Here is a 23462-nt window from a genome sequence, read left to right on the forward strand (position 1 = left end):
TTAGCAGGTGGTGCAATCTCAGAATTGTTATGAAGACACTCTTCTTTATCTTCCTGTATTCTTTCCTATACTGGCACCATAATGTGGAAAATAGATGAAGTGCTCAGTCAGAGTGAACTGACTAACACAGCAGACTGATTGTTCATGGATTCAGGGAGTGACTTTTGTAAGAAATGAATATGGAAGAGGAAACGGCCTTCATTTCTCCTTAACTGCCTCTTCATCGAACGGTGTAAGATGCTGACTCTCAGGTCGTGCGATTTGCAAAGAGACTAACTGGACTGCCTTTGTGTTGATATATATAACTATTTCTAAAGTGAGCTGGTACCCAGAGCTTATCAGCCATTTTCTTTTGAATATTTTTGTTGTTCCTGAGTTGAAGAATACCCAAAGTATGTATTTTTATTCCTGATGCCATATGACTGTGTATCCTGCAAACTTCCCTTTCTTTGCTGTTAATTTTCATTTCGGTGAGTTGTAAGTCCTTCTGTGCCAGCTGCGTTACTTTATCAGCTTTTCTGTTAGCTCGGTGTGACGTCTTCTATGCTGACATGCTTAGTGAAACAGTGCTGCTGATTATGTGCCAGGTTTGATTTCATCTCATGTGGATAGAGATCTAATGTGAAGAATTCAAGACACCCTCTGAAGTCTGCAAAGAATGAATCTTCATATTGTGAATATTTTAGACGTGAAGGATGACTCTGATTATGGGAGAAGGAATCAGTGAAAGTAGCTCTAGATAAAATACTCAGTTTATATGCTTTCTTCTAGCCTGCGATTCTGTCCTTGAAACTGGTTTTATTCTGTCTCCTTCCTGTCAGGTGCCCTGCCAGAAACAATTGGTTTCCTCCTTAGCTGGGAGGTACTGGCAGTTAGAGAAAAAACAGAGCTGGTATTTCTCTGAACTGAAAGAGGAGTTCTTCAGGGTTTTTTTCCCCCACCTCTGGATCAAGAACGGAAGAAAGATGAATGCTAACAGCGCATTCCCAGCCATGCTTTAACCTTTTATACCTTAAAGATGGTTGTAATATTCCCTTTGTGGGAATGGGAAGAAACACTTTCTCTATCCAGTACCTACAGCCTGACACCTCTCTGTGCTAGACCAACTGCCTGTAAAAAGAAAGTTTCCATTCCTAATGCCCCTTGCTTGATTGACTTTTAGAGTTCCTGTGCAGTTACTTCCAGTTTTTCCCCAGATGTAATTATTGAGATTATCATTACGTATTTAAATTTTCGACGTATCCTGCAGACATGAAAAATCAAGAGGAGGAGTCATAAAGAGATTTATTAATTAGCAGTCGGAAGTATGCAGTACTCGCATGAGAGATAAGCATGGGAAGAGAGGACGCGCTTTAAATCAGAAGGTTTTTGAAAACTGGTATTTTCATCTCCGGCTTTGGTACAGTGGCCTGCTTCATTTAATGACATTCATTCCCATGCATTACAGTATTAGTTTTCTTTGTTCTTTCTGCTTGTAGGATGACTTTCATCTTTCCTGGGACACGCTGTTACGTCAAATCCACCCGTACGTGGTGTGGCTGACCCCACAAGCTTTAAAAGATGCACAGGCAATGGTTCTCCAGATCGTTTTGAAGCGTATGATTTGCCACAGGCTCTAGCCTTCATTTCTGTTAAAACTTCTCTGTGCAGTGTATATGTCTTTGGTTTATTCTCTTCCATCTCTTATTTTATTTTTTTGGTATCTGTAGTTTTGTACAATATTTGTCAGATACTGGCTTGATGGTAGTATATAGTAGTGATGTTAGTTTTTGTCTTTGTAAATAAAGAGGTATGTTTTATTTCCTAAAGTCAATGGGTAAGTCTTGGCTTTTCTATACAACCGTGATCATGTTGTGACACGTTTAGGAATCCAGCTGTGGTGCAAACACAAACGGATTGTGCCTTCACTGCAGTTGGTGTGGTGGTGTTTGGTTGGGTTTTTTTTAGTGTGGCACTTGGTGGATGATCTCTTTTCAAGAGAGGGGAGTAAATCTGTAGTTGTAATAAAAGCCCTGTATACCTGGGTGCAGCCTGGGCGCTCGGGGACAGGCGTGCGAAAGGGGAGCTGAACACAAAGCGTGGTGGGCATAGAGGGCACCTCCAGGGAAACTGAATTTGGAAAATACATGTACTAGATCTTCAGAAGTCTCCCTTTTAATAAGTGAAGAAGTGTTAGGAAGAGAAAGATGGATATTCATTAGCAGAGCTGTTAAAGAACATGGCAATCCAAATCCTTTCTGCAATCTGCTTCAGCTGCTGGTAAGGCGATGGTGATTATTGAACTACCTTGACCATAGTTTGACTGCTCCGTTAAAAATATGTAACTTTTGATACTATTTTTTTCATTAAGAACTTTTTTTAGTAACATGTTATTCTTTGGGGACACTTGAGTACTACGTGGATTACACTGACATGTCTCCAAGCATTTTGCTGCAGTGGCAGCATACGAGTGGTTTGTGTTTTACAGATGCATCAGTGGAACGTGGAAATCTCTGATTTGGCGTTGGTGGCTGAGTCCTCATCTCGGAGAACTCGCTTTGGCTTTAGACTTAGGGGAGTTCTTTGTTCTTCCTTGGAAGGTTTGGGGCCGCATTCTGACCCAGGCAACAGGACTGTGATTGTGATGCTGGCACTGTTCCCTAGAAACATGGGCTCGTGGAGATGCAGGCCCTGCATAGAGATGGACATCATCGGTGGTAAAAGTCGGTTCAGATTGCCTTCGGTTTCAGTGCCATCAGAGTGTCTAGAAGTTGAAATGTTTTTGTGGTCTTAGTAACTTGGGGTGTACTTTAGGTCTTGAGATATGTGTATATAGGACAGGACTGTACAGATGCTGCATAAGGAATTAGGATTTCCTTATGCTCAACAGCATTATTTTAAAGGTTCTAGTAGTGATTACTTTTTTTTTTTGGTAGTTTGGTGGGAACAGTACTACTTTACAGTGGAAATTCATCCAAAATAGTATGTAAAATCTTACAGAGAAGGGAGGAGTAAATCTTTTTTAAATTGTCAAATATATCCGAGTTGCTGGAATGCAGTGGATTAAAATATTTGGCTGCCCTGTTACAAGAACTGGGATTCACGATTCACGTTCAGACTGATAGGCTACTGCGTTGCGTCTTTTTTAGTGGTGGTGGACTTCGAGCCTGTCTTGTTGGAGGATTTTTCCCAATGGATTAGGTCTTGAAGATGATGCTGATGGGATTTCAGAAATCCTAAGTTTGAAGATTTACAGTGAATTACTTTTGTGGTTTTTTGACTGCTGAATTTGCATGGCTTTAGAAAGTAGCACACCTGATTGATAACCCTGATATGGAGACCCTGGGGACCAGCCGCGTCCTTGGGGTATTACTTTGTGCTTTCTGTCTACCGTCGGCTTCCTTTGAAGAAGTTACCATCCCGGCAGAGCTGAAGTCTGCTGTAGTGAAAATTGTGGTCAACGCCACATCCTGCAGCGTCACCTGTGGACTGGGCGTCAAACTGGAGGAGATGTGCGAGATGACTCCCGCCGGAGAGAGGAGGAATTGTACGGTGCGCAGGTCCGGCTGCCTGACCAGCTGGGTTTGTGGCTTGCTCCACTTCACCCTCCCTGTGGGCAAACCCTTCCAGTTCAGCTGCCTGACCTCGGATGCGGCCGGCTTTGGTAGCCAAGCCTACAGCTATACGTGGAGGCTTGCCCCAGCCCTTGTCACCACAAACGACGTACTGTTCAAACCTTTCAAAAACCCCGGCTCGGTCATCAGGTTTTCCCCTGTCAGGGAGTCTGATGCAGGGACGTACCGGTGTGATGTGCAGGTGCTGAAGACATTCAAAGTTGTCAAGAGGGTTTACTTTGGGGTCAGAGTGATCCGAACTGACTTGGTGGATCTGAACTTTCAAAAATCCTTGACTTGGGAACAGAAATTAGCAGCAAATGAGGAGGAAGGAAACACAAACAACGGCACCCACGAAGAAGTGCAAGAACGGCAGCCCTTTTGGCAAAGAGACTTGTTTTATGAATGCTTGGTGGGAATTGGAAGTGGAGTGATAGGGGGTGTCTTGGTGAGTGTGGTGCTCTGCTGCTTGTGGAAGATTTTGAGAAAGAGAGCTGCAAAGTAATGAACTGAGATTCAATGCAATCTCTTGTCTCTCTCTCCATTAGTATTGATGCGTTATTTCATGGCGAGGTTTGTAATTTTTTTTCTTTTTTCTGGCTGACACAGTTTATTACCAAATATTTTCTTAAGCTTTGGAGTCTGGTAACTTAGTACAGGACTAGAACTTGAGTTTTAATGGAGTAGGGCAGACAGTAGCTCCAAATGGGGCAAAGGTTTGCCTCCACGTTGTGTGAAAGGCTGGTCTGGAATCATCCAGACACGACAGGAGCTAGAGGACACCAAGCCACAGAAAACTGCTCGCTGCTAACCGCCTTGCTGTGCTCTTCTAATGGGCCTTTATTTTACCTCTAGGGTGGTGGGAGGGGGGCGTTATTTAGCTAGTAACTTGCAATCTTTATCCCTGTCTCATTTCCTTGAATTTCTTCTGCCTTGCTGAGAACTCTGGTGATGTGAGCTGACAGAAATCGCCGTTTGATAGATGATATTTCTCCAGCAAGAGGTGCAAAGAAGTAAGGATGCTTCTGAGCTGGGCTTACCAGGTTTCCTGGTTCTTTGAGGTCCTTTCCATCAGATCCAAGTGGTCCGGTCTCAGTGACTGTGGGGGTGAGGGGCGGACCACCGCTGCCTGCTTCCCCTAGAGAGATTTATCTCCTTCCACTAGAGCCTGGAAAACTGTAAAGTATTTTCAGGCGATAGCTTGGAGCTTGCCCTGTTTCCTTTGTAGTGTGGAACAGTGAAGCAGGGAGCATTGGGTAGCACAACAAATCTTCAATTTGAGCACTGCTGCTTAGGAACATAACCGGGTGTTTTTAATCATGACTCAGAGCTGAGCTCATTCCTGAAATGTTTGAAGGGGGAGGAAGGGAAGAGTTCAGTGGGCTTGTGGATCTTTTTATTTTTCATGGTGATTAATAAGTATAAAAGATGCCTCAACTCTGTAGGGAGTATTGTTTCCCCCTTGGTAGCAGAATCCACAGAGGGACCTATTAAGTGCCTTCTCTTTCTACTTTCTGTATCTTATGTTACAGTAAACAACTATATTTACTAAGTCTGGAGGTTTTTTTCTTTTTTTTTTTTCTGTGAACTAAAGTACAGGAATGCATAGCACACCCAGTTCTGGGGAAAATAATGATTACGACTCTGACGTTAAAGGTTGAAGCATGCTATTATTTTTTCTCTTTACCAGAAAAACAATAATATGCTTCAATATAGAAAGAGTTGGATATGGAGGCAAATATCTTACTTGCAGAGAATCCTACACTAAAAAATCAGACTGAAATGTAGCAAGCCAAATCTTCGTGTACAGTGAGGTCGGTCATAAAAGTATATCAGGACAGTGATCTGTGGACCCTGGGGTTGTCTAGATGTGTTTGAGTGAGGAAGCAAGCCTGTCATCAGGCTTGAATTCCCTGTTGTAGTTCTGCTGAGCTCCCTGTTTCTGTGGGGAGACTTTAACGGGCATAACAACCAGCAGAAGCTCGGAAGCCTGGCGGGGAACCATTCCACAGTGCCAGAAGGTGCCTTCAGGAAGAGGCACTGTCCCTTCCTGATGCCTGGGGCAACCCTCTGGGAAGGCACAGAAGGGTTGGAGACAGCAAGGGACTGTATGTCCTTCCATCTGGGATCTGGTCCTGTGGGTGAGAAGTTCCTGAACAGGGCTCCAGTCGTCCCAGGATTTTCTTGCTTCCGTTCATCGGTTTCCTCTGACTCAGCGCTACAATACTGAAGTTCCTCCTGTGCTCGGTGCTGGCTTTGTCTTCGCGAGGCTGTTCCCTCTGGTTCTGCAATGCTTTTCTTTGCTTCTATTCCTTGGATAGGAGCATGTGCTGCTTTTTCTGAACCTTATTCCAGTATTTCCCAGCCTTTAGCTCGCCGAGGCTGTCCTCATCTGTGGTCAGTCTGCTTCGTTCTATGATTCTCAAGGCCGTGTCCTTTAGCAGCCAGTTCTTGCATTGCTTCTTCAGGGTCCACTTGCTCCTTTTGCATGCCAGCCTCCATCTGTTCCCGTTATCCCCTGCTCTGCCCTCTGGGCTTTCATTGCATCGCCTGGGTTTTGCTGACACTCCAGCCGGGTCGCTTGGACACTGCAGCAGCCTTTTCCTGCGGCAGGCTCCCGTAGCTCCCACGATGACGTGCGTGGTGAGGAATTGTAAGGTTTTTGAGCTGGCAGCAATACGTGGGCACGTCTGTGGCCTGTGCTGATGCTTTGTTCTCACCAGCTTTCCCTCTGTCCCCGCTTGCCGCACTCTGCAGGCAGTTCATCCCGGTGCTGCAGCCCTTTCTCTCCTGGGGAGCTGTTTTCCCCAACCTGAAGGCACTTAGGGAGCTGCTGGTCGTGTTTGCATTGCTGGTGCTCCCCCCCCCCCAGCCCCCACCCCGTGAGGTATTTCTTGTTCCCTGCAAATTGCTCTGTATTGGCTGCATTTGCTTTCCAGGAGTTCTTGAAATCTTCTGCACTCCTCTGCGCTTACGCTGCAGAAATGGGAGTTGCTTAACTCATCATAGGTGGGGAAGGATCCGTACGTAGTCCGCTCCGTGCAGGTGTGCTGGCACCAAGGACCACGCCGGGACCTTCCTGGCCATGGGCTGATTCTGCTCCTGCGTCAGGCCCTGAATTCTCACCTGGCTGAGTGCTGGTGTCTGTAAAGCCCAGGCTGCTGTCCGACTCGGGATGGAGAAATGCCTGCTTTTCTTCTTTGCCTTCACTGCTTTCACTTTCTGCCTAAAAACAAACACCCACAAGCTGTTAGAGATCTTTGGGGCTATCCTCCCTGACTGAGCATGAGTCATCTCTCTAAGCATCCTCCAACCATAGGCAACGGCAGGATTTCGCTCTTGCCTGAAGCTTTCCCTGCTCCTGCCTGGGATGTGGCCTTTTCAGGGTCCCAGAGATACTGGAGAGGGCTGCAGGGATGCAGTAACAGCTGCTGAAACTCAACTTGTCTTGATGAAGAAGAGCTAATGCCTGAAAGAGAAACACAGTGAGAACAGGGAATGTTAAATCAGGTTTCCTGAGGTGACAGGAAAAGATTTTTGGAAGATTTGGAGGCAAAATAGGATGAGCTACCTTGTAGTTCAGCTGTTCTTTTGCTGTGGCACAGGGTGTGGGAAGTGAGGAATTAGATTTGTTATTGTTGTCACAATCCTGGGGCAGCAAGTAATGGAAGAAAGCCCTGAGGAGAAACCAGACAGAATCACAGGTCCCTCCCCAGCTGGGTGAGAGGGTCCTGTGCTCCGTGCTTTGCCGTGCTGAGGGTGATATTTTTGTTACGGTCTGCATGGCCAAACCAAAGCAGCAGTGCTAGGCAGGAGCCAGATCAGCCTGTTCTAAACTTAGTGGATGCAGCTGATGAGAAATCCAGCTCCAAGAGATGTTGGCTGACCTTGTGCTTCGCATGCTGTGCTGTTCCTGCTCTTTAGGAGACATTGCTTTACCTTAGGAACATGCGCAGAGGTTTAAACCCAGTTTGCTGCAGTTCTCTTCCTTGCGGCATCGCTTGTTCCCTGCTCTGAAGCCCGTCTGAGTTGCAGCATCAGATGTTTGGGGAGGCTCGTGGGCAGCTTCTGTCCATACAATTCCAGTGTAACCTGTTCCCCTGTGCTCTGGAGTATTTCTAGGACCTCCTGTAAGCTGGCTCTGGAGATACCTTTTCCATCGACCTAGTTAAAAGGGAATTGGATTGCGAGATAGTCCATTCATACCAATTAATCTCATTTTCTTAATGCAGAATTTCTTCACCTTGCCAAAGAGCTCCCCAGTCCCGGAAGGTGGTAGCTCTGCTACAGAACTGACTGCTCAGAGACTCGGCAGTATCTCCCCAACCTGAGGAAAGAGATCCACGTAGGTGGGGTTCTTAATCTCTTCCTCATTCTGCTGCAGAGGTCGGAGGTGAAATCATCTCAGTATCTCAAGTGTGCTTCTAAGATCAGCATGAAAAAACTTACAGTAAACTCCATGTTTTGCATGGGTTTACTGTTTGTCTGCATTGTTGATCCCTGCATTAGGTGGCTCCTTTTATCTTAAAACCTATTTCTAATCAACTGAAACCACAGTGAGCCTCTTCTAAGCAGGGTGAAGCACGCTGACTCAGCCTTTTGGCCAGGTTTAACACCACAGTGAGTGAACGCTGCATACAGTGAGCTCTAGACTTGTTCCTGCAAAACTCTTCTCACCCCCAGGGAATTCTTTTCCTGCAGCCTGTGAGAAGCAGCAGCAGCACCACGCGATGTGCGCCTGTGTCTCAGCCTCCTCTGGAGCCTGCTGCCAGCCCGCCTGCCTGTTTTAAGCTGGTCCACATCTCTCCTGTCCACCAGTGTCTTTGTGGCAGATGCCTGTAGCGTACATCCCAGCCCGCGCAACGTGCAGCCATCCTTTTTAAAACATACAAACAAAAATACAAACAGCTAATGAGAAGTAGGCTTTTTCCCCGCACCTGATTTACAGAGCTCTTTTTGCCTGCTGAACGTGAAGAAATGGGCAGGTGAGCTTTGTAAATGAGGTGGGCATCGCAGGAGAGGGGAAGCTGTGTGTTGCTGCTGCTGTGTGGGACAAGACCTCCTCCGGTCATGTTTGGGGCAGGCTCTGGGATCCCCTCTGTGCTGAAGAACTCTCTGAATAGCTGGAGCAGATGTGCTTGGTTTGGGAGCTAATGGTTAACATCCACAAAGAGAAGCTGTCCCATCTGGAAGAGCCTCTCTGCTCTTTGTCATGTAAATGCAGGGGCTTGCATCCCGTGGGCAGCTGTGTTTTAGAAATGTAGAAAGATTACATGAAAGGTCCAGGCAATCCGTTTTCTCACTGCTTAGCTGAGGAGGTCAGAGTGGGAGCCAAAAGGATCCTTCATCTTTTTATTGTGCCCTCCTTTTTTTTTTTTTTTTTTTTCCAAGGGGAGCCAGGTGTCCAGAGCAGGAAAATTAATTTATTTTTTTTAATGCTTATTTTAAGATCGAGGGCTGTGATGGACAGTGTGACTCCAGAAATCAGAAAGGATGGGACTGGATCTTTATTGGCGTAGTTGCTGTTTAAAAATGGCACTTGTATGCTTTTGGGGTTTTGCAATAATCTAAAGTGTTGGCTGACATTTCCATTAGTAGGTCTGCTAAGGGATGGAAGGAAAGGAAGGGAGAGCAGTCTGAGCTGAAAGAAAGGTCACCAAAAGGGAGTAGGGGAGGTTGGAGGTACAGGGAGGTCAGTGAAAGCAGCAGGGACCCTTCAAAACAGCATGCTCTCTCCACCTCTAAGTTTCCTTCTGTCTCTTCCTCTAACACGCATGGGGTTTTAGTCACTGTCCCTGGTCTTCCTAGCACAACTGGGTGAATTGCAGGAAAAAAAAGGTGTCTCTTTCTGCTCTGGATTGGAAATATGGTGCCTAAACTTCTTCCTGTGCCTGGTGGGTCCCTGTGCCTCACCTGGAGGGGGGAGGATGGCAGGGACCACACGCAACCCCTGTGTGCTGCCACCTCCCAGCTGGAGGTGTTTTTGTGGTACCACACTTCTGCCTGCTGATGGTCCCGAGTATTAGGAAGCAATTAGTATTGTACATGCTAAAGCCAGACAGATTGTGTGAGGGAGGAAGTCAATTTGCTAATGGCATTAGCACTTGGGAAGAAGGAGGTAGTGACAGAATGCTGAGGCACAGGCAGCTGTTTAAATTGCTGTGAGCTACTGAAGCTTATCTAAATGGAGTAACTAGATTGCCCTAACTGCTGGAACTTGAGTGGCAGCGAAGAGGAAAACAACCCCCATAAGCTTCTTTTGCACCAAGATGGGTCCGTCTGACTCTTCCATCATCTGCACGTTGATCTCTGTTAATTCTTTAACTTGTTCCTGCAGTTGCCTGCAGCAGCTCAGCAATCTGCCGGGATATATGGAACAGTGGGATATATGGAACAGTGGGATATATGGAACAGTGCAGCTCTTGGGCTCTTGGCTCCTTGTTTCCCCAGTTCCCACTCCTTGCTGCTTCTTACGTGCTGTTTTTCCTCTTCCTTCGGCTCATTTACCCAGTATATTGCTTACTACAGGCATTTCCCTAAGCCTCACACCAGATAAATAACTAGAAATGCGGTGATTTTTTTTATATTTTTTTAAATGACCTTTAGTTTTGTTAAAACATCTTTCCTAGTCAGGCATTTCAGAGCATTGTACGAAACAGCGGTGAACGTGGTGCTGTGGATGCACCAGCAGTGCAGCCCCCGTCGGTCCTGCGCACGCTGATGGCAAGACAGGCGTTTGCCTACCTCCCACCGAGGTTTTCAGGAGGTAAAGAGGGAAATACTTTGTTTATGGCTAAGAAATGCGTGTGACTACATAACTACTAACACATCCCTTCCCAAGGACGGCATCAGATCTCTTCCACACTCTGCGAGGAACTACTTTGGAACGTTTCCTGAGTCCACAGAACGATCCTTTCGAAAACCAGGGAAATTCAGAGTTCACTCTCCCCTTCCCTTTTGCTGGCTTTCTCCCAGCACAGATACACTGAGTAGCTATTGATGTTTTGCCTTTGTTCTTCCCTCCGTTTTGTTTTTTTTCAAGGAAACTGCAGCTTTTTGGCTGTCATTTCTGCTACAGTATACTGCATAAATATATTCATTTGTTGCCTGTCTCTGGTGATGCTGGCTTAGAGGTGTGGAACTCGCAGAAAAAACAGTGTGTTTTGCTGAAGCACGCCGAGTACTGTGGGTTTAGTTCATGCGTCATCTTCAGCTGGGTATAGAAAAGCAAATTCACTATTGCAGCGCTAATCCAAAGCAGGAATGTTTTAGTTAACTCTAAATGAGTGTGTGCTGAGTCAGGTGTACACCATAATAAGGGATTTTTGTGCTTAGTGCTGGTCATAGCTAATGTGATGCCATGATTTAATTTAAGCAGAAGCTTTAGACCAAAATTACTTAGCGGCATATAAAATAACTCCGCCCTTTGCTTTGGCTGTATTGAAGTTTCTTCTTCTTTAGCAAAAGTTGTGTCTTTGGCTTCGGTGGGGGTCAATAAATCAATATTATTGAATATCTACTGAGTGCCAATAAGGGACAAGATCTTAGGCAGTAAAATAAGGTTTTAGGGGGTTTCAAGCATTGCATGCTGGGCTCTTTTGAAAATCTGGCTTTCATGGTAGGTATTAACCCCCCAAAATCATAGGATAGAAGCAAATAACAGGAGGACATTATTAAACAAAACCAACTGTAGCATAGATTTGCACAAAGCATTTAGGATGCTGTTCCTCGGTGTTCCTGACAATATAACCATTGGTTTGGTTTGCACCCTGTTTCCACAGAGGTAGGAAGATCAACTGCTTATTTTCTGAGTAGGAGTTTTTTTAGAATGCGGAGTATGAAGCATCTTCAGAGTGGTAAGACCCATCTTTTACATATGTTAGCTTTAAAGATGTTGGCTTTAAAGATTAACTCACAGTAGTAATTTACTTGTACCTCAATGTGGTCCCAAAAGGAGAGAAGAAAGATCATTTTCAAGCAGTTCTTCTTTCTTGGAGCTCTCTTTATCGGCTTCCCAGGAACAAAGCAGGCTCTGCTGATGCTACAAACCTGCTCTGACTTCTCTCTGCCTGCCTGCCCCAAGCTGAGTTCATTCCAGCCAGCATCCGTCCTCCATCCCTTGCTTTTTCTGCATCCTTTACATTTAAAAAAAGCTGCTGCTGTTTATCTTCGTGGGGCAGAGGAATCTTTCATTACCCCCGTCACCAATATTGGGCTTGTTTGTCTAAACTTGTGTGCTCTTTGTGGAAACTGCCTGTTTCTTCCTGATGCTTTTTCATTTCCAAGGAAGATCTACTTTGATTTGTCTTCCTACTTCTGTTCTGTGGGAGGAGGGCTGCATCCGTGAAAGTCCTTTGCTCGCCCTTTTGGTATTGGCAAGTAAAGTGACAGTATATTTTGTATAGAAAGTGATTAACGAAACCTCTCTGCGAGTGTCCAGGCAGGGGACCCAGCGAGCTGTGGTGCTGTGTAGGCAGCAGAGACCCAACAACCTAAAACCTTTAGAAACAAGAAATTCTTTAAAATACCTGTGGGGAAGGAAAGAGGAGGCTGTTTTCTCAGGTGAGACACAAACCTTTAGCTCTGGGGTACGTTCCTTTTTAATTCTTGAAGTGTTTTGATACCGAGTTCAAGAGATTTGCTTGAACTGCCTTTTTTTTGTGACTTTAATGTAATAAAGTAAATTTGAACCTTATGTGGAAATGCTTTAGGTTTCACAGAAAGTTAGCTATTTTCCGTTTATATTTATGTGTAGAAAAGTACCTCTTTTGGGACCAGGCCTGCCAAAATACCGCAGCAAGGACTGGACTCACAGTGCCTACAGCCTTAATGCTTGAAACCTGCGTAAGAGCCTTGGCTGGAAACACACAGATGCTCCTGGATCAACTGTTTTTTGTTTTTAAATGCAGCTGAGCTCTGGTGAGGTTACGGTGGTCAGCTGGTGCTGGCGCTCTGGGACTGGCAGGCACGTGTGATGCCTCCCAGCATCCTTCATCCCACGTCCGTGCAGCATGGCTTGCTGGCGTGCTCGCTCCGTGGGGCTGTGCTTGCATTTCCAGTAGGACCTGCCTGTCTGTTGGTGACGCTACATTTGTCTCCTTGATCTGTATCATGCGTGGCGGCGTTTAATGAAGGCTCTTGAGAAAGCAGGAGTGCCCTGGCAGGGGATGAGCTGGGGAGGGATTCATCTCAGTCTTGGCTGCTCCCCGCTGGTCTCTTTAATGATGCTGCCCTCACCTTTACAAAGCCCCTTTGCAGCATCAGTCCCTGAGCTAATTACAGCACCGGTGATGAGCAGCCTCTCCTGCAGCTCGGCAGGGCACGGGGCAGAGGGGCAGGAGCCTGCCGGGGGTCCGAGCACAGCTGAGCCCAGCCTCTTTGCACCCTTTGTTGGGTTTGCTTTGCCATCGGCACCCGGAGGCCAGGGGCTGGGCAGTGGTAGGGGGCACCCAGACCTGCTTGTCATCTCAGGCTGTGGGTGGCTGTAGCTCCTCTCCATCCTTAGGGGCGCAGAGGGAGCCTCGGGAGCACATCTTGCTGCAGCCAGTGCCTAAGCCCCCCCTGTGCTCCCCCTGGGCATGGTGTTCCTTTTAGGGACTGCACGCCAGTGCGTGGATCCAGGATGGGCTGAGGGAAGGGGTTTGGCTGAGGCTCCCCATGACCCCACTGGTGGTGAGCCCCATTTCTTGTCTGTCCGCCCTCCGGCACGGCTGCGCCTGGCTTAATCATGGGGTGGTTTGGGTTGGAAGGGACCTTCAGGATCATCTGCTTCCAACCCCCTGCCATGGCAGGGACACCGTGCTCAGCTTAACGCCCGGGGGAACCCTCGGGCCCATTCCACTTACTGCTTTAGCTGGTCTCTCGACAATCCTTCCCAAGGGTAGAAGGAAGCCGGTAGATTTTTATTTTTTTTTTAGGTCAGAAGGAATTACTGTGATGAATTAATCTGACAGAACATAGATGAGGTGATTGCATGCAGGGCTTCCTGCAATGAAGGAAATTATTTTCTATAATGTAAGTGAACCTTTGCAAGCCAGCTTGCGGCTGATCTAGTGGATATCTTTCCTGGAAGACTTCCAGACTTGGTTTAAAGGCTGTTATTGATGACCAGGCTTTTTGGCAAGCTATTCCAACAGTCAGTTACCCTTTCTGCTAATAAGGTGCATTAAATTTTTTACTTTGAGTTTCCTAGCCTTTAGAATAGCAGCCAGAGATGTTATTACATTAAAATCTCGAACCAGACACCCAACACTCGCAATTCCTTGCTCCATGGACAGCCTCTCCTCTTTTGTTTAGTTAACACTGTCATGGGATAGAATTTGAGTTTACTATATCTTAATTGACTTCTCCGTGTGGATCAGGTCTCACTGGGCTCCTTTGTTTTTATTGGTATGTGCAGTTGGCAGTCAGGAAAAATACAGTCCTGTGCCGGGGGACTCTTGGGCAAGGAAGGTACTAATTGCATTGAAAGTTGGACAGAAGTACTCCAGACCCTAGTAGCTGTCTAAAGTCTCTGAAGATCTTTATTAATGAACTGCGTGCTACTGTAGCCAATAAATAACCGTAATTACAGTAAGTACAGTATGCTTACAATGTTTGCCATTTGGTTTTCTTAAAAAAATAGCATACAACAAAGTTACTGAGAAGAAAGCTGCCCTGTTTGTGTGTAGTAAAGCTGGATTAAAATATCCACAGTAGAGTATTTCTGTGGATGGGGGATAGCTTTGCAGGTTTAGAGCAGATGGGATTTAGAAACATACCCCCCCCCCGCCCCCCCCCCGGCATGAGCTGAATGTGATGCCTGCGTTATCCAGCTGATTCCCTGGGCAGAGACATCAGTGTCTCCCATTCAGGGTACAACACTTTGTCCGTCCTGTTGCAAGGGTGAGCTCTTCCTCGTTCAAACTCATATAGCTGAGTGCTGAATTTAGCCCAGACAACCTAAAACCAGAAGCACAATCTTCAGTCTGCAAGTTTAATAGTATCAGGTAGAAGATTATTTCATGTTAAATAGAAATAAATCAGAATAAAGCTCCTCTCATTTGGTAGTCTCAAAGCATTTCACCCTTGTTTTGTACTTACAGCACCCTTGTCAGGTTGGTTTTTACTACTGACGAGTAAGACAGACCCTGTGAAATTAATGACTTTCCTTAGCAAGCCATTACAGTGCTGAGAACAAACCCCACAGCACTTAACTCCTCCTTGTAAGTTAATCTCTAAGGCAAATGCTCAGTGCAGTTAAATTCAGGGGGTTGTTAGTAAGACAGGAAATTGATTTGTAACTTAATGCAGTAATGTAAAGCCAGTAAACTCTGTTAAGATGTTGAAGTTTTCTCCCCTGGCTCTGAACACCTTTCCTTTTAACCCCTGTGCTGCATTTTAGGAAGCTCTAACTGGCTTTACGGTAGCCGCCTTCCACATCTTTTTTGTCTGTTGGTGGCTCTGGCTAGGCTTTACATGCAGGTTCTTTTTATAGCCTGGATAAAGTTTGACGTGGGTACAAATGCTGCGTTTGCACGAGTGAATCCTTTTCCGTGGGTTACCTAAGGCTCTGGTAAATTAAATGGCAGAACGGACTGCCTAAGGCAAGGCAGTCTTTGCCTTAACTTGCCTTGTGTCTGTGTACAAATGCTGAGCTGTCTCAGCTGAAGTTTAGCCTGTAACCATCTGGCCCTGAACTTGAACTTTCTCATCTGCCAGTGTTGCAAGTGGAAGACCTTTTCCATCCCCAACGTGCCCTGTCCTTCACCCAGGGTGCTTCCCTGTACTAACCTGCAGTGTTTCATAATGTGTTTCTATCTTTCCTGCTCCGTGGCTTTGGAGTATCAACAAACCTCCCTAAAATCTCAAAAAAAAATAATCCGTGGGAGAGAGACTGCCTGTTTACCATGTGCATCTTTCAGAGTTTCTGCATGCTAATGCTCAGGAAACATTGATGTCAGCGGAGCCGTGGCTGGCCACATTGGGTGAGGACTAGGTGACGGAGGCAGCACAGGTACAAGGACAGGTTTGCCACCAAGGACTCGGACAGTGACTGATCGCCTTGCTGAAGCCTGTGCTCCTGCGGTTACGCTGCTCTTGGTGCCCGAGCTGAGTAGTTTAAGTCAGCTCTGAAACCCTGCGTGAGCTGCAGTCCCACCTGTGACAGCAGTGTGAACACACGGGTACTTCCAAACTGCACAGAACTTGCAAATACACTATGACCTGCTTGTGCCTCGCTTCTCAGGAAGGGAAACTGAGGCAGCAAGTGGTGAAATAATTGCTTGGAGCTGTAGATGGAGTCAGTGTCGGAGCTGGGATTACAGCAAGCGGTTGTAAGGCCATTGTGGTTATCACTAGGTCATACCTCTTTGCTTCTATGTGTAATCCTTAAAATGTTGCAAAAGCTCAGCAGTGTTTTGGTCTAAAACACATACTGATGAAGCCGTATGTACTGATGTTTTGCCTTCTCAAACAAGAGACGTAGCTTGAATTCACATTGAAGACATTTAACTTTCAAGGGGATCTGCTTGTTGTTTGAAGGCTTTAGAAAACACTGTCCCGTCAGTTTTACAGATTAGAATATATTCAGCCCATTTGCAATGCAGAGCAGTGCAAACTGGAACATCTGAAATCCAACTCATGTTGGTTTTCATTTCTTGTATAAAATATGCCTGTGATCTAGTTTAAACAAAGAAATGTATGGAAAATGTATTAACCTTCCCAGGGAAACGGTGCAGGTGGCTGCTATTTCAAAAACAGCGTCACTGCAGCATTTAGATACCGTTTCCACCATGCTGTAAAGCGTCTTGCTTTCCAACACTGTAAAATTCAATAAAACGGACAGAGCCACAAGTGTTGCCAGACACATTTGGAAGCATCTGTTGAGACCCAAGTTTTTGCAAGAGCTGTTGCGTAGCCTGCGTGGTCAGACCCAGACTGATGCTGAACCTCAGCCCTCGGGTTTCGCAGGAGTGCCTTGCTTCGCTTTCCTTGCTTGTGAGAGTTCATCCAACATGTTGTCCACCCAAGCACGTTCTTTGGCCCTGGAGATGTGCAGCTCTTGAAGGGAATTAGCAGTGTCCCTGGGCCTGCAGGTGTAGCAGCCCCTGGGGAGAGCAGGCGCATCGGCTGCCCTGGGCTGGGGGCACACGATGGGGTGAACACGGAGCCTGTGCCTGAAACCGGCGTGAACCTCGGGACGGTGGCCAGGCTGGGCACCGAAGCAGCTCCCTCCCGCTCAGTGATTCCTCCCAAGGAGTGCGGCAGCCTTCAAGTACGAGAGATTTCTATTCCGTCCCAACCTGCAGAGTGCTGGCTACTCAACAGGGTCAGACCTGGGGTCCCCCCAGCATCTGCATCTCCAGTCGGTGAAGGCTCTTTGGGCACGTCATTTAACCTTGCTGCTTTTATTTGCTTCTCTCCTGAATCAGGCCCCAGGGCTGCACTGGGCATCATCCAGCAGAGCTCTGAGCTCCATAGGTCCCGTTAGGTTATGCCTCCTAAATACTGTCGTTATGGCTAGTTCTGCATATCAGTCAGGTTAACTGTTGCCCAAGCCCTAATTTCCTTTGCTTTTGAGCTAACACTGCACCCCTAATTTTCTGTTCATCCCATCTTTTGTGGGAGAAAGGTTGAAGGCCCAGCAAGATGGAGGTGAGAACAAAAATGCCAAATTAACAACATAAAAGATTTTGCCAAACAAAGCTCTACAGACATCAACGAAAACATTTTAAAATCTTCATGAACATAAATCGTACAAAAATATCATTTATATTTAGCTGTTGCCCTTCTGAAAGAAGTGTTTCAGCCTGCTGGAGGGACCGAGGGGGTGATTCATGGAGAGCAGCAGAGGGACCTGGAGGAGGCTCCGGGGGGAATGGCTCCCTGCCTCACTCTGCCATGTGTCACCGGGAGCTGTCGTCTTCCTTCTTCCACTTTATCCCAGGTGTTATTTATAAGGGAAACAGCGAGGTACCCTTTCCTTTTGCTTCAGCCATGCTCTAAATGTTTGGACTCTTTCATTAAGTTTATTTTTCTTTGCCTATTTCTTATTTCTCTGGTTTACTAAACACAGAGGAGCCCTTCTTCCTCAGCCCAGAGCCTTGCTGTTTGCATCACGCCGTGTGAACCTACCGGTATATTTACCTTCTTGCTTCTAGGGTAGCCCAAATACTAAAAAGCATGTGATGGGATACTATGGATATATACAATAGGCATAACTCCAGGAAGCCAGGGATTTATGCATGTAATCTCTCCAAAGCTCGCTAAGGCTTAGGACACGGTAGTTTTAAAATGATTAGCGAGGGCAAGGAATTGGCATCTAGTATAGAAACCGCATGCGAGCACCTTGCCATTGCACGGTCCTGCAAGTGTAGCCCTTTCTCGGGTAATTCTGGAACTGAGGTTGCTCAGGCCAGCAGTATTGTCCTCTGGGAAGGAGGAAGGTCCAGGCAGGTAAAGGTCCCTACAAGCATGCTTGGGATCTGACCGGCAAGCGACAGAAATCAGCTGCACGTTAGCTTTGGTCAGTTGCTTTACTGGGAGACAGAGAGGTTTTAATACGCAACGTCCCCAACCGTTTTAGTTAATGGTGCACCTCGGCATCCCTGTACTTCTTTGGGGTATCAGCCCTCCCATTTCCATCAGCTGGGTCAGCCTTGGGCCTGAAAACCAGCCTGACTGACGGGCATCCCGAGGGGAGACTGGCGTGTTGGCTGTTCAGAACTGTTTGTGTGGGGAGGTGAATCTGACTGAGTCCAGATTTTCCTTGTTGCCCCAGTGACGGCTTCCTTCAGCCTCCAGTTCTTGTTTAAATTATGTCATATTCCTTTTTCTTCCTCCTTTAAGACCCTCTCTATGGAAATTGGGTATGTTGACATTTCTGTTATTAAGCAGAACCACCTCTTTGAATTAGCAGATGCTAGAAAAGTATCTCCTTTTTGCTTACCCCTTTTCCTCCCCCAAACAAAAAGGAAAGAAGCAAACAGTATAACAAAAACACCCCAAAAGCATGTGGGATATGGATAACATTGAACGTTGCACCTCACAGTGTAACAGTTGATACAGACAATAGGCTGGGGTTGCAAGTTAACACCAGTGTTGTAAAAAAAGCTTTTCACAATCTAAATTCTGTTCACATCTGATCTTCAGGATGGGGCAGAGATCAGTCTCTCTTGTGGCTTTATCTCCTTGGGCTGGTTGCTGCAGAATTTGGCTCATATTGGGGGAGGGGAGGGAGAAAAAAATAATCCTGTCCCATAAGTCATTAGAGATGGCTGTGACTGGGATTGGTATGGAACATGCTGATCGCTGTCAAATCCTCAGTCCCCATCCTCCCCTTACCCCCCCAAAATTCACTGTACATATTAAAAAAAAAAAAAGGTCAAATTTAGCAGTCTGGTTATTTTAGTACATGGCTTCATAAGGCAGAAAACCTACTGGATACAGTGTGTTGGGCAGTTGGCTGTCAGAATTCACGTAGAATTCTTCTTTGTTTTACTCCTTTCTTTAAAAAAAATTTAATCGGTTAAAGACCCATGTCTTGTATGAAAGCTTATATTCTTCCAAAACAAACCAAAACAGCTGCTGCTTTCTTCCTCCCTTCCAACAACGTTGTCAAATCCTTTCTCTGTAGTGCTGCTGTGGTATAAACTGGAAGTTGCAGCAGCCAGATGTTAAGGAGTTCCCCAGTGGCTTGGGAGGAAGGTGTCCGGGAGTCCTCTGCTGCGCTGGCCATCGTCAGAGCTCCAGGTAGCTGATCAAGGCCACCATTAGTAGAGAGTTAGTTGTAATAACGATGGCATGTGGCACTGGTCTCGTCACGGAGTCTTCCACCATCATACTTGTCCCTGAAAGAAAGGGAACAGGGAAGGAGCAACCGTCCTGTTGCACAGACACAACTGGATGTCTTGAGCGAAGAGCTGGGGAGGTCGGCAACGTGTTAGTTTTGAGGTTTCTATGTGCTCGTGTTGTGATTGTCGCTGGTGGACCTCCCGGGAACACTTGTGCTTGAAACAAGAATTTGGAGGTGGGCGCTGTGTACTTACCCCCCGAATCAAGGGAACCTGCTGGAGTTGGGGTCGGGGCCCCACGGAGTCAGGATTTCGCCCTTAGTGAATGTAAGTTGGGCTGGCGTGGGGCCTCGAGGACTTGAGCTGCAAGTAGTCAAGGTGGGTTCAGAGTGGGCTGAAAGGTTGCCCAGTCTGGGGGGTGGGGGGAGCTGGGGAGGGCTGGAGGGGGAGACATCAGAAGTTCCTTTGAATGAACAGCACAAGGGAGCCAAGGACCAGTTCTAGAGTGGGCTAAAACCCAGGGGTGGGAGGTTCCCCTCTACTCCTGGAGGGGAGAGTGGGATTTTAAAACATCATAGCATTTGTTGTGGTTACGCTGCGCTATGGCCGGGTAGGGGAGGAGGTACGGCTTATCAAAGAGCGGCGGTAGCAAATTCACTCCTCTCTCGGAGCTGCTGTCGCGGTGGTCTGTGGAGCACCCTGTAAAGTGTCCGTGCATGGAGCGTGTGTAGGCAGAGGAGCACACCTACCACTGTTTCGGAGGATGTGAACTTCTGCTGGGATTCCATCTCCCCCAGGGCCCGTCACCCTGATCTGTACGAAGGCGTGAGTGAAGTCTTCAGGGACAGGGATGTCGATCCGGCTCTTGCTGGCCAGGAATAGTGTGGGAGCAGAGTGGGAATCCTGCCTGTAAAGCATCTGTTGGAAGAGGCACGTCTGAGTTTATGTTCACTAAGGTGAATGTTATGTTTGTTAAGGTGAATTCCTTAGGGTCACCTATAGGAGAAGGCCAGCTACGTGCTGCCTGTACCTTGTACCCCGTAACTGCAGACTCCTCCGCCTTCGCCACCACTGGGTCCCACTTGATGCTGACCGTAGACCCAGAAAAAGTCCAGGAGATGTTGCCAGGTGGCCTCTTTGGTGCTAAGAGATACAAAACAAGACAAGAGATTCAATGAGTCGGGGGTTGATGAGAAGGTTGTGCTGGTTACAACCATCTCCCGAGACTCTGTGACTAGTCGGCGGGGCTGATGGCACCCCTGTCATCGGTTTAAAGGGGATTATCCCCCCAAACATCACTCTGAGCAGAGGTCTTCTCAGCTGTGCGATACACAGACCACGAGACTGATCTGAGGAAATTCAGGGAAGTGTTTTATGGACCATTTAAAAGGGTGTTAGAGCACCAAGATAAAAAAGCTGATCGTTGGGGATCCTCTGGAGGGAGCAGCAGCCCCAGGGCGTACAGTGTGCACAAGGGAGTTGGGCAGGGCTCACTCACGTGGTTTTGTGGTCGTGACGTTGGTGGAGGGGCTGGGGGGGCCGGTTCCAGCCCGGTTGTAGGCTCTGACTGACACGTGATATTTGGTGTTGGGGTTTAGGCCAGTTACGTGAGCCGATGTGACCAGTCCCGCGGTTCTCACTCGGTCAGCCGCCTCCTCTTTATCACCGTCCTTCCAGTACCGGATCTGAATAGAAAAGGATATGATGGGTTTGGTAAGGATGGAGGCATCTGCAAATGCCAGACTCAGTCCATCTACAGCCAGTGCTGGAGACTCTTTGGTGTTTGTTTTGGTGCATTTTGCTTAGTATGTACCCGGGAATAAGGTTACAGCCTGTGTGGAAAAGCAAGCAGGGAAAAAAAAGGATTTTTCTCTCTTACTAAGCTCTCTTGTGAGCAGTAGTACTGGCCCCGTTAAGAGCCTCGTCCTGTCCATTAATTATCCTCCATCTTTGGAAACAAAATGCTGTTTCCTTTCACCTCACTTAGCCTGGGGCAATTTTCTTTGCTGGGTTTCCCGATCTCAGTTTCAGCATCTCTCATTCCCATGGCAGACTCGTACCTCGTAGCCCAGAAGCACTCCAGTCATATCTCCCTGCTCAACGGGCTCCCAGGACACATCCATTTCTGAGGACAGAACAGCCTTGGCCATAACTCTAAAAGGAGCCACTTTTGGTTCTGAAAAAGACAACAAGAGGAAATAAAATCCTTTTCCTAGCTCTGGGCAGCATAGTCACCATACTGAGATGAAGGGCTTTCCTGCAGCACCGTTACCGCGCAGCCAGACGGCTGGTATTATGTCTACGGAGCAAAGCAAGGGGAAGGGATTTAGGGACTTAGTAGGACAAGCTGAGCCACAGCTGTCTGCTGTGAGCATCCGTGCCGGCTCTGGAGCTCTGGGTGTACAGTCACGGCTGGGCGTAGGGAAACATCTCTCGGTGTATTTGAAGTAGAAGATAAATGTTATGCTGAAATCACTGTCAGCTGTTCCTTGAGCAAAAGAAACCTCTGCCGTTGCTGAGCTCCCAGGCACAGCTCTGCAGGGAGCTGGGGACATGGTGGCTGGTTGAACAAAGCGGAGTGAGTTCAGAGTCTCCGCGCTCCCTCTTTACCTTCTTCTGCAGAGTACACGATGGCGGTGAGGCTCTCCGGTCCCTCTCCTTTCCTGTTGTACGCTTTGATCTTCACTTCAAAGGGGGTGTAGGGGCCGATGCTCTCGTTGCGGTAGACGTAGTGCAGCGATTCTGCGTGCGGCACCTTTGCTGTCAGCCACCCCTGGGTGCCTTTCTTGCGGAATGACAAGATGTAGCCAAAGCCATCTCCATTCTGATAGTCTCGCAGCGTTGGCTGTGGGGGGGGTGGAAAGAGAGAGGAGCCTTGGTCCGTTCAAACGGGCGAAGCTTTGGACTAAGCCCCGTGTTTGGCTCAGCCTCGTATCAGAATTGTAGTTGCGATACTGATTTCCCCAAAGGAATGGCACGTGCTCCTCCCCTCGGCCCTCTCCCCGCACCCACGGCTGCTGACTTACTGTCCAGTTGATGATGAGCTCGTTGGGAGCCCCTCCACCTCCGCTCAGCCCAGATGGTGCCACAGTCGGTGCTGTCAGGTCCCGAAACAAAAGCAGAAGCATGGGTTGGGTTAAGGAAACCACAGTGATGAAGATGAGCACAGACACGGCGCGGTCTGGGAGTAGCCAGGCTTTGACAGCTCATATGAAAGTGCTCGTCTCTAGATTTTCAACCATGAGTATTTCAGATCTTTGTGAAAATCAGGTCTGGAATAGTGGCTGGTGCCTGACGAGCTTATTTGGAGGCAGCATGTCTCCAAGGGGACAAGAATCAAGCTCAGAAGCAGTGATACAGAGGAGAGCTTTTATTAGAAAGGAGTTCATATGCATTTGGTATGTTGAGAGCGGTTCTCCTGCTGTTTTTACAGCCCTTCTGCTTACACATTCAAGCAGCAGAAGATAGAATGAACGTTCACAGCCATTTGCTGGGAAATTTACCTTGTCTGTTTTACAGAGCTGTGCTCTGTGCTAGAGCAGGGCTCTTTCCCCTTTCTAAGCATTACTGCCCAGAAGGTACAGGATTTGAAACTAGGATTTATAATGGTTGAATGTATTGTATCTCATGCTGGTGAAGTTAGCTGCCAGCTCTAGTGCGTGTCTTTGGTGTGTGAAGTGGGCAAAAAGGCAGAAAATTTTGTGATGGCATCACCTCTGGGAGCTCTCCGGAGATGATTAATTGTTTGGGACCAAGGCATGCTGCAAGCCAGCCTTCCCCTCCAGCATGTTGGGACAGGCACCCCTGATTCCTTTTTCTACCTCTGAGCATATTTGCACATACCTGCTTCTTTGGTACGGATTTTGCTGGAGGGTAGACTTGGCTCCCCAACTCCAAGGATGTTACTCGCTAAGACCCGAAACTCATAATCCATCCAAGGAATGAGGTTCACCACCTGGGCTGTCTCTGCATTGCCTTCAATATTTACAGGATCTATATAATCCAATAACACGAGAGGAGAAGAAATAGAGCGAGTGGCAGCCAGCGTATGAGCACAGAGCAGGAACGTGCCAGCAAGCTGGTGCCCCACGGCCAG

The 23462-nt window shown here is 47.3% G+C and overlaps 3 protein-coding genes across 7 annotated transcripts in view; 2 read left to right on the plus strand and 1 right to left on the minus strand.

The window, feature by feature from the left end:
* Positions 1-23462, plus strand: part of RBBP5 (RB binding protein 5, histone lysine methyltransferase complex subunit) — a 42835-nt gene that overhangs the window by 10045 nt on the left and 9328 nt on the right. For 2 of the 5 annotated variants that reach the window (XM_040616364.1, XM_040616366.1), the window contains exon 14: positions 8-1808. The exons of 1 other annotated variant lie outside the window; for it this stretch is intronic. In XM_040616364.1, coding sequence (XP_040472298.1) covers positions 8-33 — 26 coding nt within the window. In that variant the 3' untranslated portion in view covers positions 34-1808. Of the gene's footprint in view, positions 1-4; positions 1809-23462 lie in introns of those variants that run through there. 2 more of the 5 variants (XM_040616363.1, XM_040616365.1) reach the window with 1 other exon arrangement.
* On the plus strand, positions 1897-5108 carry TMEM81 (transmembrane protein 81). The gene has a single exon (XM_040616368.1). The coding sequence runs from the start codon at positions 3313-3315 to the stop codon at positions 4096-4098; it is 786 nt and encodes a 261-aa protein (XP_040472302.1). The 5' UTR covers positions 1897-3312; the 3' UTR covers positions 4099-5108.
* CNTN2 (contactin 2) overlaps positions 14099-23462 on the minus strand; it is a 34156-nt gene continuing 24792 nt past the window's right edge. The window contains exons 16-23 of the mRNA XM_040616361.1: positions 23210-23359; positions 22393-22463; positions 21977-22211; positions 21427-21542; positions 20865-21051; positions 20397-20509; positions 20116-20284; positions 14099-19423 (exon numbers count right to left, since the gene is read on the minus strand). Of these exons, the coding sequence (XP_040472295.1) occupies positions 19314-19423; positions 20116-20284; positions 20397-20509; positions 20865-21051; positions 21427-21542; positions 21977-22211; positions 22393-22463; positions 23210-23359 (1151 nt within the window). The 3' untranslated portion in view covers positions 14099-19313. The remainder of the gene's footprint in view (positions 19424-20115; positions 20285-20396; positions 20510-20864; positions 21052-21426; positions 21543-21976; positions 22212-22392; positions 22464-23209; positions 23360-23462) is intronic.

This window comes from Falco naumanni, chromosome 17 (genome assembly GCF_017639655.2).
Source record: "Falco naumanni isolate bFalNau1 chromosome 17, bFalNau1.pat, whole genome shotgun sequence".
Lineage (NCBI taxonomy): Eukaryota > Metazoa > Chordata > Aves > Falconiformes > Falconidae > Falco > Falco naumanni.

Coding starts and splice junctions, on each gene's coding strand:
- TMEM81 (XM_040616368.1), top strand. CDS start 3,313: ATGGAGACCCTGGGGACCAGCCGCGTCCTTGGGGTATTACTTTGTGCT.